General features: G+C 45.2%; 4 protein-coding genes across 4 annotated transcripts; 2 read left to right on the top strand and 2 right to left on the bottom strand.

The window, feature by feature from the left end:
* The first annotated feature begins 392 nt into the window (after positions 1-392).
* LOC115670832 (1-aminocyclopropane-1-carboxylate oxidase homolog 4-like) lies at positions 393-2,105 on the top strand. Its single transcript, XM_030592194.2, has 3 exons — positions 393-910; positions 1,236-1,623; positions 1,720-2,105. Exons 1-3 carry the CDS (start codon positions 456-458, stop codon positions 1,966-1,968), a joined length of 1,092 nt encoding a protein of 363 aa, XP_030448054.1. The 5' UTR covers positions 393-455; the 3' UTR covers positions 1,969-2,105.
* Positions 1,694-5,805, bottom strand: LOC115670830 (uncharacterized). The gene is made up of 6 exons (XM_030592188.2): positions 5,172-5,805; positions 3,725-3,842; positions 3,301-3,638; positions 3,079-3,210; positions 2,887-2,985; positions 1,694-2,793 (listed from the first exon to the last, which is right to left on the bottom strand). The coding sequence occupies exons 1-6, from the start codon at positions 5,621-5,623 to the stop codon at positions 2,301-2,303; spliced, it is 1,632 nt and encodes a 543-aa protein (XP_030448048.1). The 5' UTR covers positions 5,624-5,805; the 3' UTR covers positions 1,694-2,300.
* Positions 5,806-6,471: 666 nt separating this feature from the next.
* On the bottom strand, positions 6,472-10,245 carry LOC115670766 (uncharacterized). The gene is made up of 5 exons (XM_030592125.2): positions 9,817-10,245; positions 8,676-8,842; positions 7,738-8,037; positions 7,309-7,572; positions 6,472-7,059 (listed from the first exon to the last, which is right to left on the bottom strand). Exons 1-5 carry the CDS (start codon positions 10,142-10,144, stop codon positions 6,682-6,684), a joined length of 1,437 nt encoding a protein of 478 aa, XP_030447985.1. The 5' UTR covers positions 10,145-10,245; the 3' UTR covers positions 6,472-6,681.
* Positions 10,246-12,090: 1,845 nt separating this feature from the next.
* On the top strand, positions 12,091-13,210 carry LOC115670767 (probable calcium-binding protein CML25). The gene has a single exon (XM_030592127.2). The coding sequence runs from the start codon at positions 12,347-12,349 to the stop codon at positions 12,959-12,961; it is 615 nt and encodes a 204-aa protein (XP_030447987.1). The 5' UTR covers positions 12,091-12,346; the 3' UTR covers positions 12,962-13,210.
* Positions 13,211-14,584: the final 1,374 nt, after the last annotated feature.

Genomic DNA, 14,584 nt, shown 5'->3' with positions numbered 1-14,584 from the left:
AGGGTGAGAGAGAACGAAGAGAGTCATAAATATGGATTGGGTCTAAATAAATTATAAATCCATTTATGATCCATTTAACATTCATATTATGTTTAAACTAATTTATGATCCATTTACTGGACATAACTAATCCATATAACAACTTAGCCCATTATATATGAGTTAAAAAAATGGATCCGCGATCTATTTTAATGGTTGTAATCGAGATGCCTTGAATCGTTAGTTCATTTTATTATTGCTTATGTTAATTCATATCAACCACCGCACGAACACGGCATCCTGTTTAAAAAACGAGCTATCTCCCTATTGCGTGAATCGCGGGGGTTTGACTTTGACCGATGAACAATCACGCCTTTCTTTCACATCTTCCTTCCCCTTCCCCCCTTTCTCTTTCCTCACACCACCCTCACATTTCCAATCCGAACCAGCAGTACTCAAAAGAGTCCAACACCACCATGGGCGTCACCGGCACCGGTCAAGAAGCCGTCGACCGATCCCAGGAGCTCAGGCAATTCGAAGAATCCAAGATCGGAGTCAAGGGTCTCGTCGACTCCGGCCTCACCTCCCTCCCTCCCCTCTTCGTCCACCCGCCCGAGACCCTCTCCGGCCTCCGGCCCGCCCGCCCCAGGCCCGATCCGATCCCCACCATCGACCTCTCCGGCTGCGGCCCCGGCCGCCGGCCCTCCGCCGTCGTCGAGGAAGTGGGGCGCGCGGCCCGCGAGCTCGGCTTCTTCCAGGTGGTCAACCACGGCGTGCCGGCGGAGGCCATGGACCGCACGATCGCGGCGGTGAGGGCCTTCCACGAGCAGCCGGTGGAGGCGAAGGCGAGGATCTACCGGAGGCAGACGGAGACCGGCGTGTCGTTCTTCTCCAACGTCGACTTGTTCGTCTCCAAAGCGGCTAGCTGGAGGTAACCCCCACGAAGCCGCTTCCATTAATTTCGTTTTTATGCTCATGAATTTGATGAAAGTTAGTCGTATAAAAAGCTAAATTACCAATACGATCGTGTCGAACAATTAGCGAATGACGCGAACGGATATATCATATACGTCTGAAAAGAAGACAGAGACACATCCTGATGTGTTGGAGGGTCGTGTTGACAGATCATACAGCATACGGTTGCAGAATTCATTTTGACAAACAGAAGATAGTGTCATTTGAATGTAAGAAATGTAAGAAATTTTGGGCAAGCGAAAAAGAATCGGTCTGACCAATGCAACGAATAAATGTTGCAGGGACACGCTCCAGATAAGGCTGGGACCGAAATTAGCGGACGTGGAAGAGATCCCGGAGGTGTGCAGAAACGAGGTGATTGAGTGGAACCAGCAGGTCCAACGGCTGGGAGGCCTGCTGATGGGGCTGTTGAGCGAGGGGCTGGGGTTGAGTCCCGGCAAGCTACAGGAATTGACGTGCTTGGAGACGAGGGTCATGGTGGGGCACTACTATCCGTACTGCCCCCAGCCCGATCTGACGGTCGGCTTGACGTCCCACGCGGACCCGGGAGTGATCACGGTGCTCCTGCAGGACCAGGTCGGCGGGCTGCAGGTGAAGCGCGGCGACGAGTGGGTGGATGTGACGCCTGTCCCGGGTGCTCTTGTTGTGAACATTGGTGACATCCTCCAGGTAAACTCCCTTTGAGGACTAGCACCTGAGTAATATAAAAAGGTACATTCTACCATGAAACAGAGAGATCTATTTACGTGCTTTTGATTCTTCCAGATCTTGTCCAATGACGAGTACAAAAGCGTGGACCACCGGGTGTTGGCCAACCCTAGCCGAGAGCCACGTGTGTCGATAGCGGTTTTCTGCAACCCGAGCGATCGAGAGAATCAGTTTGGACCATTACCGGAGCTCGTATCCTCGGATAAACCCGCTGCTTTCCGGCAGTTCACCTTCAGCGAATACATGACAAGATTCTTTACAAAGGAGTTGGACGGGAAAAGTTTAATAAATTACTTCAGGGCATGATTGAGAGGTGCATAGGTCAAAAAAGGTGATAAAGAATAAGATGCTTCCTTGTAATACTGAAATAAATACTGGATTCTTCCCCTAAACTCTACTAAACCTTGTGTTGTTGTTGTTCTTATAGTGGTTAATTGTTTGCATATTCCGTGTGTGACAGTAACTTGTGCGAAGTTTGTTTACTAAACTGATTCCGGAGACTGAACCATACACAGACATGGCAACTCAACAGCGGGAATGCACGAGATGAATAGTTCACTGTCCACTGGAAAAAAGAAGGCAGTATCCTCAAAAACATGAATCTGATTCTTCTCGATTACATGTACAGACAACTCTACTCACGTCTTTCCACCCCCAAACCAATCGGCCATTTCTTCATCGTCCTCAAAGTCTGGTGATTCTGACTTCCTATAAATTCTGGATGAGCGTGGCTCGTCTGGATTTGCCTTTTCCTCTGTGGCCATTCTACTTCTTTCCAGCATCTTCAGCTTCCATGTTTCCCTCTTTTCTGTGTCGCGAGACAAATCACTCAGGCCTCCTGCAATTGGAAAATCAAGAATTCCAGAAACATTGTTCAATGAGTTTGTCAACTTCGGTTTCTCAGCGACCCCGTTCTCTTCATCCACAAATCTCCACCTATTTGCAACTCGTATTTGACTATTTCTTCTCGGAGAACACATAGAATTTCTATCTTCAACAGCTCCATGACCTCGATGATGACTTCCAACATCATGCTCCCATTGAGAAGAGCCATTTGAATTTGATGCTTTAGGCCTTCTATAATCACACTTCAAGCATACCATATTCCTTCTAAAGTTGATGTAGTTGCATCTACCAATCACAGATCCATAAGGTCAGAAGAGCTCATAAACAGTAACTGCTCAATATAGTGGTCACTAAAAGAATGGATTAGCAAGAACTCACGATTCACACTCCCACTCCCCGGGATTGAGCTGCCTTTTCGGGGGTTTCTCTTTGCACTGTAAACATCTAGTATTCTTTGCAAAATTTAAGAAATTGCATCTGCAAAATGCAACAGTTTCTATAAGGGAAAACCTCTGCTGACCCTCGACACAAATCAGTGAACAACTGAGAAAAGACATGATAAGCAATCACTTGTCACATATCCAGTCTCCTTTCTTTAGCGGAAGATGATCTTGGTCTTCCTGTAGTTGATTCAGTCTTTCTTGAGAAAAAGTATCACATCGCAAGCATTTGATGTTCTTAGCAAAGTTTAAGAAATTGCACCTGCCATATGCAGAAAATAAATTGGAACATGTTTGTGGCCTTTCAGAGCAAAACTCAAATAAATCAATAGGATGGTAACAACTGCATTACTTGGGGCAATGCCAATCTCCTTGTTTCATTGGAACATCTTTGTGGCCTTTCTCTTCCGAACTTGAATGCCAGGATCGATCATCACCAGCTGGTGTGGGCTTTGACAAATCGGAGCCAAGTACATTGGTGCCATACTCTGCCATTTGCTTTAGCAGTGCTCTGACTGATTCCTTGACTGTTCTTGTCAGACATGGTTTATTCTCCACAGTATCGCTTATGGGGTCAAGTCCGTATGTTAACAAGATTCGCATAGCATCAACCGTGCGCCCTCCTTCATCTTCACGCGCCTTCACAAATGCTCTCTCACAGTTTCCCCTCAAGTTGCAGGAGCTGCAAACCTGGCAAAGCAGCTGTCTGTAATGAGTATGACTGATGAATCGATAGAATCTAATGATTACTGGTAGTCTTTAAGAAGAGAACATACATTACCCTCATCGATGCCCACATGTGCCCTTAAGCGCTTACCAGAGTTCACCACTTTTCTGTCTGTGCTGGGGCATCCACACTCTGCTATGACCTGAATATGTTTCTTTGACAAATACCTATCAGGAAATGTCTTGTTAAAACCTTCTGAATACGAGTCAAGTGACTCTTTCTATTTGTAAATGAGGAAACCTCCCATTTCTCAAGTAAAGCTATGTTGTCGGATACCTATTTGGTGATGATATTGCATTGGACAGTCACTAGCCGCTTTGAGTAGCAGCTAATCTCTGAATCAGAGTGCATACTGTCAAATCGATTACCAGCTAAATTCCTAGTATGCATTATTATCATATGCCCAATGTAATATGAATTGCCTCTTTTCAGATCACATGTCATCCAAAATCTTCAGCTCCGGGTTCTAGTTAAATACCTTCATTTTGAGAGAAAAACATAGTAACATAGAAAGGCCTGAAAGTGGATGGGTAAGCTTTACGCCTAAAGGCGAGTCCTGTGAATTCTCTTGCTAAGTAAAGGAGGACGCACATAAGGCACCATGTTGTTGCCACTATGCAGAAAAAGATGGACTGAGATGCCAACTAAGATGCTTTTAAACAATATTATATTTAGCTTAGTAACAGAATTCTGGGTTAAAAAGAAAGCTCGGGAGAAAAATATGGTCACTTGTATCGCTTACAAAAATGAATGAATGAAAAATATTTTCATCATCCACAAAAATTATAGACATAATATTGTTGTCGATTATGAAAACATTTTTCATTGACTAATTATTTCAAGCGATACAAGCTATCGTTTTTAAGAAAATATTTTTCAAATCATTTATTTTCCGTGAAACAAACGGGGTACCAGTCTATGGATATATGATAATAGGCCATCACTTCATGGTTGACACAACATGGTGATATTATCCAAAACAACATACCATTCACAAGTTCCTAGAAAAACTACTCCACACTTTTCTTTCTTCCCCGGGTTTTCAAAATGAACAAAGAAAGAAGAAAACTTTTTTTCCTTCACAATGTTGTGATTCTTGGCCTGGTTTGAAGACAGTGGAATTCCGGTCCCTACAAGTAGCAGGCTCTGAACCTCACAGCAAGAGAAAAATAAATTGACCAGGAATGACAGTCAAACGTGACTGAGTTAGCTCTCTAAATGACAATATGCTGGTGGGTATGCAAATGCAGCATCTAACAGGAACCTGGAGAAAGTCTGAGCTTTCTTGAAGCTCATATGAGCAATACCTTCACAACAATCAGAACAAAGCTTATAACAAACTCTATTTCGAAGAAGCCCTACCTACCCACAAATACCTACTCCTCAAGGAAGGCACAGAGGTCTATACCTCACCACCACCATCATCAAAACCCAATGTCTCCGTAATTAAATCAAACAGGTGAAGCGCACAAGACAAAAGCCATTACTTTCGGTACCTCATAACGTCGTATCTGTCCCGGGCGAAATTCAGGCACGCGGTTCGAATGTGATTCGATTCTTTCGGACCCAACTCCGCATTCTGGAACGGGTTTCCCTCCGCATCAAAGTAACCTCCTTTCAGCAGGAGCACCATCAAATCCGCCCACTCGGGCCACGGATGCGAAATCCGAGCGGCCGCCGCCGCCGCCGCCGATGGATTCGACGACGACTTAGAGGGCTCTGTCCGATGGAAATCATTCTCCATCCCCAGAACGAACTGGGGAGTTGGGTTGATGGGTTTCGAAGACTCGAGCACCCCAAGCGCATCGTTCCCGGGGAAGTCGAGGTCGGAGTTGGGGTTCGGGGTTTTGGTGTACTGGCGGGAACGGGCGGAGGTAATGGCGAATCTGAGGTTGGCGAAGTGATTTTCTTTCAGATGCCGACGACTTGTTGCGAAGAGCTTGTGCATTGAGCCCGAGAGAACGTGGGTTTTGGCGGCAGAGCGAAGCAGAAGACTCGCGTTTTAGACCTTCGCGTTAGTTGACGCGAGACGGGTCATACAACTCGCATACTGTGGAAGCAGAAATCTCGCGCCAATGAACATTGTCTCAGACATTTCTTTCCCTTTTTTTCTTTTCTTTTGCGGTGTTGCGATTTGTTCTTGTGTAATTTCGAATTTGGATTGAAATCCTTTAAAATGACGAATAACTTTAGCTTGATAAACTTGTTCCTTTCAACCAAAATGTCCCGCATGTCTTTGGGTAATTTATATCCCGTTCTCTCTCTCTCTAGCGCATGCCACTGTCGTCACGCCTCGTGCAGTTGCCACTCGCACCTCCCGTCACCTAATGCTTGGCTCGCAAAGCTAATCTCTCTCTCTCTCTCGACCCAATGGTTGCAAAATCATGACAGCCGAGGCTGCGAACACCTGGCGTCACCACGCAGCTTCGAGCGACACGTAGACTAAGGCCGTCTCCCTCTTCCTCTGCCCTCGTTGACGATAGAGGAGAGGGCTCATTGGGTCGCAAACTCCCAACCAAACTCACAACCCCCACGATCACGACCATCCAGCATTGGCTAGGTCGGGCCTTGGCTCGGCAACACCAGCAGCACTGCGAGCTTAGACTCAACAGCTGATGTACAGGAACAGAGAGAGAGAGAGAGAGAGAGACGGCAGTGGGGGCTCAGGGACGGACTGACGACGGTGGGGTCCCTTGCCGGCAGCGGAAGCTCGTCTAGGCGTGCTCGTGGTCAATGGTCACGGCTGGTCGTGCATAGTGTAGTGTTGGTGGTGCTACTGTGTAGATGAGCAAAGGGCAAAATGGCAGTAAACACATACAAACTGGGAGGCCCAAGCGGGAAATTTAAACTTACAAGGAACGATCTGCACCAAAGCACTAGCACGAAACACCATCACATAATCAAATGAACCCAGAAAAGAATTCCTAGAGACAAAACAAGAAGCTATTTTCCTTTTTCTCTGCAAGAAGGGCGAGGATGAGAACAACTCGAATGTTACGTCTTCACTTAGCCTTGAGCAGAGACCGTTTCTTTCGACAGCAGCAACTTTATTCTTCTCGAGAGGTCTCTCATCACATCTACGATGAGCGACTTCTTTTGAATTCTGAATGTGATAGCTAGCTTCGTTGTATCAGGAACGCCCTTCTTCAACATGGATTCATCCTCCATTATTTTGGTGGGAAAATGTTCCAATGCGATCACGCACAGAGCAATTATGGTACGAAATGCGGCCACTTCCGTCGCAATTCCGCATGGAGCCTCGGCTGACATAGATTTGAGGGTGCTCAAGTCATGCTTTTGCACCGATTCACTTTTCCTTTCGAGGAGTACCCTCAAAGCTGCTAGCAAGCGGCCCTCTACCAAGTCTGAACCTCCTAAAGTTACCTATAATTGAAGAAAAAGCACGAAAAAATGCACATTGTCAGAAAGGATCAGAATCGACTACCCACAGATATTGATGTCTACAAGATTTACAAATAGAAGGGTATGATAAATGCATCTATACTCGTGTGGCATTTCCTGATGCTCAAAGTTAAGGCAGATTTGGGCATAAATTCTGAAATACCGCAAGAATGCTTTGATCACTTAAAGTACTCTTCCAGAACATAAGAAAAATATGATGATGAACAAAACCTTGAGATCAGGATTGTCTCCATCTAGATTTAACTGGGACAAGATTTCTTGCTGCCATGGAGCCGGAGAAGAGAAATTTGGTGATGAAACCCCAGCAGCCAAGCTTGCAGCATCTAGAAGAGCTCCATCGTACTTAAGTTCGATAGTGTCATATTGATTTGAAGGTATAACAAATCCATAATCCAGAAGAAAAAGATCATTATTCAAACAACCATAATTAAGAAGCAAAGGATCATTTGCCCCGATTTCTTTCTCGGCAACAACCTGGAGAGAGTTGTAAGACATGAGACTAAGACCGAATATTATCATAACTACATAACAGCTAACAAAACTAGGGACTGTAAGTGAACAGAACGTTTTTCCCAGAGAGAAAAAAACACACACAGAGAAAGCAAAATTGAAAACAAAAGTAAGAATATGCAAACATGCCTTGACTAGCATTTCCGGTTGTTCTTCACCTTGTTCCTGGACAATACGTGCATTTGGATCGAAGCTATGGTTGCACATATCTATAAGAGGAAGCATCATAGGCACGTTGCTGTAGGCCCCTGTTAGGGACTTCTTCTCATATAGCCTAAAGGCCCTAGATGAGACAGCTGACATAGCCCATCCAAGAGAAGATGCATTAATATCTTGTCCTCCAAAAGGATGATCATTTATGTTAAAATCGCTGAGAGCATTCTTAACTTCGTTCTCAAAATCAAGAAGAAATCGGCATCTCTTGTTTACCTGGCAGGAATTAAAAGGTTTATCACATGACTGTTACCGAAGAAGAAACCTTGTGTAAGGCATCACTAAGGTCACCAAGAACATACAAATGCTATGAGCTCTAATGCAAGGTCATGATATCCGAATAACACAACATCCAATCATTTCTCAGAAGAAGCAGCAGCTATCAGGTTCACAGGCGAACTGCTAAAACTGCCAATTTTCTGCCACATGTACAAATAGAGGTCAAGCTTCTAACAGGTCGCGAAAAGAATAGAATGCTAACTATTTCTCAGAAAGTTATTGCTATACAACCAAGAAAATTCAGTATTGATTGCTAGGGTGGTACTTAACCAGATCCCATGCTGAAGATGCCTATCATCCCTGCAATCCAAAAGTTGAAAGATTCGGTGCAGCTGGCAGGATCCAAAAGTTTTTAACTCTAGATTACTTGTTTCTTTGGTAGCAAGGCAGAATTTGGCTTGGATGCCTTCCCATGAGTTGCTTCATATACAGAAGAATTGAGTTTATTCATGTTTAGTGGTGGAAGTTCCCCAGTTTCTTAGGCACTTCACATTATGAGCGAACACTGCGAATCCCAAGCATTGGATGGATGTCCACTTCTTTTCAATTTTAAAAAAAATATTTTGGAGGACTACCTGATAAAGTAGAGGAGCATATTGCAAGTTCTTAATGTCCTCTCCCGGAAAGAAAATGGGTACACTGTAAGTCTCGGGAAGATTGCCGATGTAGGGCCACCAGAAGGATCCAATCTTTGCCCTTTCTCCAAGAAGCTTTAAACCCAACTTCATCGCCCATAATTCCTCTGCCAATGCTCCGACAATGTCCATTTTACTCATTCAAAACTCAGTACAGCCTAATTTCAAAAGTTACAGTTACCAAAACATGTTGAGCAAAGAAAATCTATAAGCCGTCATGCAGCAAGCATGGACGCAGCCTACATCCTATGACAAACAAAATGTCCACCAAATGCACAGCCTTAAGTGTCAATGAGCTAGCAATACGCCATCCACCATGTAACCTAACTTTGGCCAAGTTTTTATCCACGGATTTACATTAAAGTGAATTGTCCAAAACAGAGAGGGAGGTAACATATTTAGAGAACCAAAATACCGAAAGTTCACGCCATTTACTGGGGAAAATAAGGGAAGAGGAAGACAAAGTTAATTAATGAAGCCTTTACACTGCACTTAATAGATCTCAACTACTAGTGATCACATTGCTCGACAGTCAGGACACAAAACAGATACATCGTGACATCCATCGGGCACAAGACGACGGGCAAAAATGTGAATGATGGAGTGATATATTATAGCAAAAGCAAAGAAATGCCTCATCCGCAAATTGTCAGCTACCATCCAGAGCATTCATCCTACCCAAAATCTTGAAACACTCCGAAGGAAACATTATCTTAGCTAATCATTGCAAGTCGTAGTAAACGAAGCAACAACAATCTTCATCTTATCTCACAAAATGAAGCCTCAGGACTTAAACTCAAAAAAGTAACCTCTCGCGAAAATGCAACATCTCGCCATTGCCTTGAAGCACAAACAATATTATCACCACCGGAATTTACTAACTCAATTCTCTCTTATTCAGACCCCCATCAAATCAAAGTCCCGTATCAAGAATCAACTCGAGCGAGCTCTTATATGAGAGGACAAAAACAACTAGAAAAGGCAAAAAGAGAAATCCATCAAAAGAATCACCTCAACCTAATCAAGACCGGTAACTTCACCAGACACGGCTAAAAGCAAGAACCCCAAATTTGAAGCGCACCTGGGACCTTGCTCGCCAAGTCGGCCAGCACCGGTTCGAACACGCCTCCGCCGTCGGACTGGAACCTCAGCGGCACGTGACGGGGAAGAGCGATCAAGTCGGAGCCTTTGGGGATCTTATCGGCGGCGGCCAAGCCCAGGCCGCCGAGCCCGTCCTGAGCGATCTTGACGGCCTCGTGCACGAACCCGCCTTCTCGCCGGACCCATTTGATCAGGTCCGGCGCGTGGGGGACGAGGCGCGCGGGATGGGTAGCCGAGGCGGAGGCGGCGCAGGTTAGCGGGCGGTAGTGCACGAGGGAAGCGACGGCAGTCTTGGAAGCAGCGGCCATTCTTCCGGGAGCTCACCTCCAAACTCGCAGACGGCTAATGAAATCCTCTTTCCGTCCTCAGTTTCCGCCGGTTTAGTGCCAAGTAAATTTCAAAGCATGGGTAAAAAAAAAATAGTGCTAGAAAATTTTGAAAATAGTTTTATGAAAGTTATAAAATGTTGAATACGATCTCCACTTGGTTTTTTTTTTTTTTTTCCCAGGTCATTTGGTATGTTTTGTCATTTTGGGCGTTGGACACTTTGGGCGTGTAATAAGTTCTTATCATTTTCTTTCTATGATTTTGCAATAATGTTCGACACTTCATTTCAGAAAGAAAGCGCCCGTCGCCAGTGCACATTGAACGAATTTGTCGTTCACAATTAACAAATTTGACTCTCTGCTAACCGTCTCGTTCCCCGTCGCCATCCCGCGTGCTCATCCTCGTGGGACGTGCCCACCACCCCTCCCCACGCCCCCTTCCTCTCCTCTTCGCACGTCTAGCCACCTAGCTTGAAGGCCGCCGGGACGATCACCATCCTCGCATTAGAGGGTTGGCAACGATTACTACCTCGGACCTCGTCCAGATGAAAGTCGGCCGGCCGGCCGCCAAATCATGCGACTTGCTCGACTGTTGAGGGGCCAATTGAGAGAGAGAGAGAGTCGGGGCAAAGTGCCGCATTGGGAAAGAAAGGTTATGAGAAACCATCTAGGATCCGCGATTAATTAAAGATGAATAGGTGGTTCTTGGATAGTTACTTTCGTCTCGAGATGCAAATTTTATATTTGGAGGTAGACGTTGATGGAAGATGTATTTTGCGGTCGTCCCTTTCTAAGTACTTTAAATCATCATGCTTGTGTCTATATTATCTCTAAAGAGTCCGAAGTAAATAAGAATGCCCCTCCGGACAATCTCTATGCTCGCAATGCAATCTAGTTTCCACCAACCAAAAATTTGGCAGGCATAAAGAGCACATGAGTCCATTCCAATGTTAGGCATTGAGCTCCATGCGATCCAATGGTTAAGATAGAACAGATTAAGGCTGTCAAATGAATTGGTCGGGTCGGGTCTGGTTAAGTTTGGGTTGGGTAAAAAATGATCCGATCCAAATTGACCCATTTATATACAGTACAAATTTGGTGACTCGACTTATTTACTAAAATATTTCCATATTTTAATCTAACCTATGAAAATCCGTCATCACCTAGTTAACCTACTTTAAACTCTTGATATGTATATGTTATTCAGATAAAATCGCTATTTCGACTAGAAGATGCTAAAGAATTGTCTTTCAATATTGCATAAAATTTTCGATTTTCGTATTAATTCACAATGAAGAATAAGAGAAAGTTAGTACTTGGTAGTAAATTTATAAAATTACAGCAACAAAATAACGTGGGGGAATTGAAATTTTAATTAAATAAAATGTAAGATATCAAAGGAGGTGATTTGTGCCGACCATAGATTGCAACGACAAGAATTAAGATCAGACTATTACCCAAACATAACAACGCCAAATGCAACCAGTGAAAGATACGCTCCAATAACTAATACACGAAACTTACAAGACTAATAAAAATAAAAGAAATAATGAAAAAAAACAAAAACCTTCTTGATAGTCTTAATTAGGGCGAAGTCGGGCCCATCTTGCGGGCCCACCGAGATTTCTCCAAACTCGAAAGAGTCCGAGGAGTCCATTCTTTCCTCACAGAGAGTGAACAAGGGAGTCACAAAGGTGAGTTAGGTTCGGGTAAACTGCGAACCCATTCAACACCATTCCGAAACCCCATTTGTTGAGCATTACCTAATCCATATGATAACGACTCGACCCATGAAATACGGGGGTTGAGAAATTGAGGTCCAGACCTATTTTGACGGTTCAGAGAATGCGACTCATGAAAGTACCAGATTCTCCGGGAGAGATCCAGCGGGGCGCAATCACCACCAGCGCAAACGCGCAGGGAGAGAGAGAAACCCCCCCGAAAAGAGAGGGCCGAAAAATTGCCCATCTCCCGAAATAGTTCGTATCAAAAACCGCAAGATCCCCCTCCCCCGCAACAAAAAAATCACAACGAACACAGATCAATCCCATCCCCATCGGGATTCCGTTTTCTCATCCCCCACGCAAAGAAACCAATCATCACGAACCGTGTTGCTTGCCCTCCTCCCGATAGCCTGCATTCCCGTTCCACGATCCCCGTGTTCGAATCGGTAGGTTTCCGATCATGGGTCTCCGATCCCTCTTCCGTCGGAAGAAACCCACCTCGCCGTCGGCGGCGGCGGGGGGGTCCGCATTGGCCACCCCGCTGGGGTCGCGGTCCTCGTCGATGGGGTCCCGGTCCCGGTCCCAGATCGAGGAGCTGGAGCAGGTGTTCAGGAAGTTCGACGCCAACGGGGACGGCAAGATCTCGGCGTCGGAGCTGGGGTCCATCATGGGCTCCCTCGGGCACCCGGAGACGGAGGAGGAGCTGGCCAAGATGATCCGGGAGGTGGACTCCGACGGGGACGGGTTCATCGACTTCGGGGAGTTCGTGGAGATGAACACCAAGGGGGTCGACCCGGACGAGGCGATGGAGAACCTGAGGGACGCGTTCTCGGTGTACGACATCGACGGGGACGGGTCCATCACCGCGGAGGAGCTGCACAAGGTGCTGCGGAGCCTCGGCGAGGAGAGCTCGCTCGCCGAGTGCCGGAGGATGATCGGCGGCGTCGACAGCGACGGGGACGGCGCCATCAGCTTCGAGGAGTTCAAGGTGATGATGATGGTGGGCTCGCGCTACGACGGCACGACGTCGTCCGGCAACAACCGCAACGAGCAGACGGTGTCGAAGACGGATTGATCGAGGCAGTTTCATTCCAAATTCCGAATCACATCTCTCTCTCTCTCTCTCTCTCTCTCTCTCTCTCTCTCTCTGTCTCGCTCTGAATCTCTGGGATCTTCTTTCTTCTCCTCGTTCGTTGGAGGGTCTCACGGGGTTAGTTTTCCGTCGTCCATTGGAATTGATTGATGGTTCTTGATTCGGGAATGTTTGATTCGACGAGCAAATTGTCTATAAATGTTCAAAGTTCTAACTGGATTCGATTCATCATCTCTAATGGGTATTCGCAGGGGACCACCGTTTCGTTTCGTTTCGTTTCGTTTCCTCTCCTCTCCTTCTGTTCTAGAACCCCTTTTTCTTTGCCACCCAAATGTCACCACAACAGTATCTGCGTCCTCGATCTTCTTCTCTTGACTCGGTTTTCTTGGTCAAGATTGGTTCTTTGGGATGTCACGACGAGTTTTCTTTTTCCAAATTCAAAAGGGCGGTTCATGGAATCGAGCGTCAGATATTTTGTTCTGCGCGTGGTTCGTACGCGACACTTTCATTGGATTCCATTGGCGTGATCTTGCTTGAGCTATTATGACCGAGAATGGAAAGGGTAGGGGGGGGGGTGCTTCTTTCGCTTTCGTGAAACCGAAGAATCTCTCTTGACCATACAGAAATCCAGGCGCCTGGGATTAGCTGGTCAAGGTTAATGCTAATTAAATATGATGCCATTAGATTAGTGTGTAGCTAAAGGCGTGCAGGGTCAAAAGGTCTAATGTATAATAATAATAATAATAATAATAATAATAATAATATGCTGCATATGACTTTTTAATTAGAAAGTGCCTCGGAGCGCTTCTAAATTAGGAAGTATCACGAGTTCCAATGCGCCGTTAAGTGTGCTTAATATGAGGGCTCCGGAGGCACTCGTTAACTTTTGGACCTTAATTTTTATGCTGTAGATTAAGCTTCGATTGATTAGGTGCACTCGAGCTGGGTGGATCAAGTAGGCCAGCTTTGGGAATCAATTGTCTGTGCTGCCGATGCACCTCGATGGGCCCAAAAGTGTTGGCCAGGGCCTATTATGTCCAACATGCGCCAATTAGCAAAATTGGCTATACATATGTACACGAACACAGCTTTAACCACTGTTGCAAAATTAAATGAGATTTCGAATTACTCAAAAAAGAAATGCACAATACTTTACCATTGTTGTAAATTTAACATGGACTCTTAAGCATTTAAAGTAATACACAACATTCTACCATTATTGTAAATTTTTGCATCTGTTAATATTTTTTCCATTTTCGACGTCATCACTTCCACATGTCAAACACGTGTTTGTCAATACGCTGATGGACACACAGTAATGCCAACCCGTCAAAACCACATGTTACAACTCATTCCTAGAAAAATTAATTTGCGATTAGGGCAAAACAAGACTAGAAATCAAAGCTATCAAGGGTTTGGGGTTGTTGTTAGTGTTGGGGCTGTGCCATTTAAAGTTACCCTCTATATTGGATTGACGATAATATCAAGGCTGCTATTCGTGCTCACATGTTGTATACCGGGTGTCATAATTATGTCCAGTCGTGTCATTGAAGAGCACTATTTTTTTGTTAATTATGCTTAAAAATTGATGTATTTTGAATGTGT

Source organism: Syzygium oleosum, unplaced genomic scaffold (assembly GCF_021117445.2).
Source record: "Syzygium oleosum isolate NSW1041296 unplaced genomic scaffold, Sole_v2.1 Sole_v2.03, whole genome shotgun sequence".
In the NCBI taxonomy this organism is placed as follows: Eukaryota; Viridiplantae; Streptophyta; class Magnoliopsida; order Myrtales; family Myrtaceae; genus Syzygium; species Syzygium oleosum.
Note: the sequence above shows the minus strand (reverse complement) of the source record. Positions and strands in the feature narration are given on the sequence as shown.

What these genes read in the sequence shown, in the direction of transcription:
- LOC115670830 (XM_030592188.2), bottom strand. Translation starts at nt 5,623, where the DNA reads ATGCACAAGCTCTTCGCAACAAGTCGTCGGCATCTGAAAGAAAATCAC. An exon ending in GACAGATACGACGTTATGAG is followed by an intron (nt 3,843 to 5,171) that starts GTACCGAAAGTA and finishes ATTTCCTGATAG; the next exon opens with GTATTTGTCAAAGAAACATA. An exon ending in GGAGACTGGATATGTGACAA is followed by an intron (nt 2,986 to 3,078) that starts GTGATTGCTTAT and finishes TGCATTTTGCAG; the next exon opens with ATGCAATTTCTTAAATTTTG.
- LOC115670767 (XM_030592127.2), top strand. Translation starts at nt 12,347, where the DNA reads ATGGGTCTCCGATCCCTCTTCCGTCGGAAGAAACCCACCTCGCCGTCG.
- LOC115670766 (XM_030592125.2), bottom strand. Translation starts at nt 10,144, where the DNA reads ATGGCCGCTGCTTCCAAGACTGCCGTCGCTTCCCTCGTGCACTACCGC. An exon ending in CTTGGCGAGCAAGGTCCCAG is followed by an intron (nt 8,843 to 9,816) that starts GTGCGCTTCAAA and finishes GAGCATTGGCAG; the next exon opens with AGGAATTATGGGCGATGAAG. An exon ending in GAGACAATCCTGATCTCAAG is followed by an intron (nt 7,060 to 7,308) that starts GTTTTGTTCATC and finishes CTTCAATTATAG; the next exon opens with GTAACTTTAGGAGGTTCAGA.
- LOC115670832 (XM_030592194.2), top strand. Translation starts at nt 456, where the DNA reads ATGGGCGTCACCGGCACCGGTCAAGAAGCCGTCGACCGATCCCAGGAG. An exon ending in TCCAAAGCGGCTAGCTGGAG is followed by an intron (nt 911 to 1,235) that starts GTAACCCCCACG and finishes TAAATGTTGCAG; the next exon opens with GGACACGCTCCAGATAAGGC. An exon ending in ACATTGGTGACATCCTCCAG is followed by an intron (nt 1,624 to 1,719) that starts GTAAACTCCCTT and finishes TGATTCTTCCAG; the next exon opens with ATCTTGTCCAATGACGAGTA.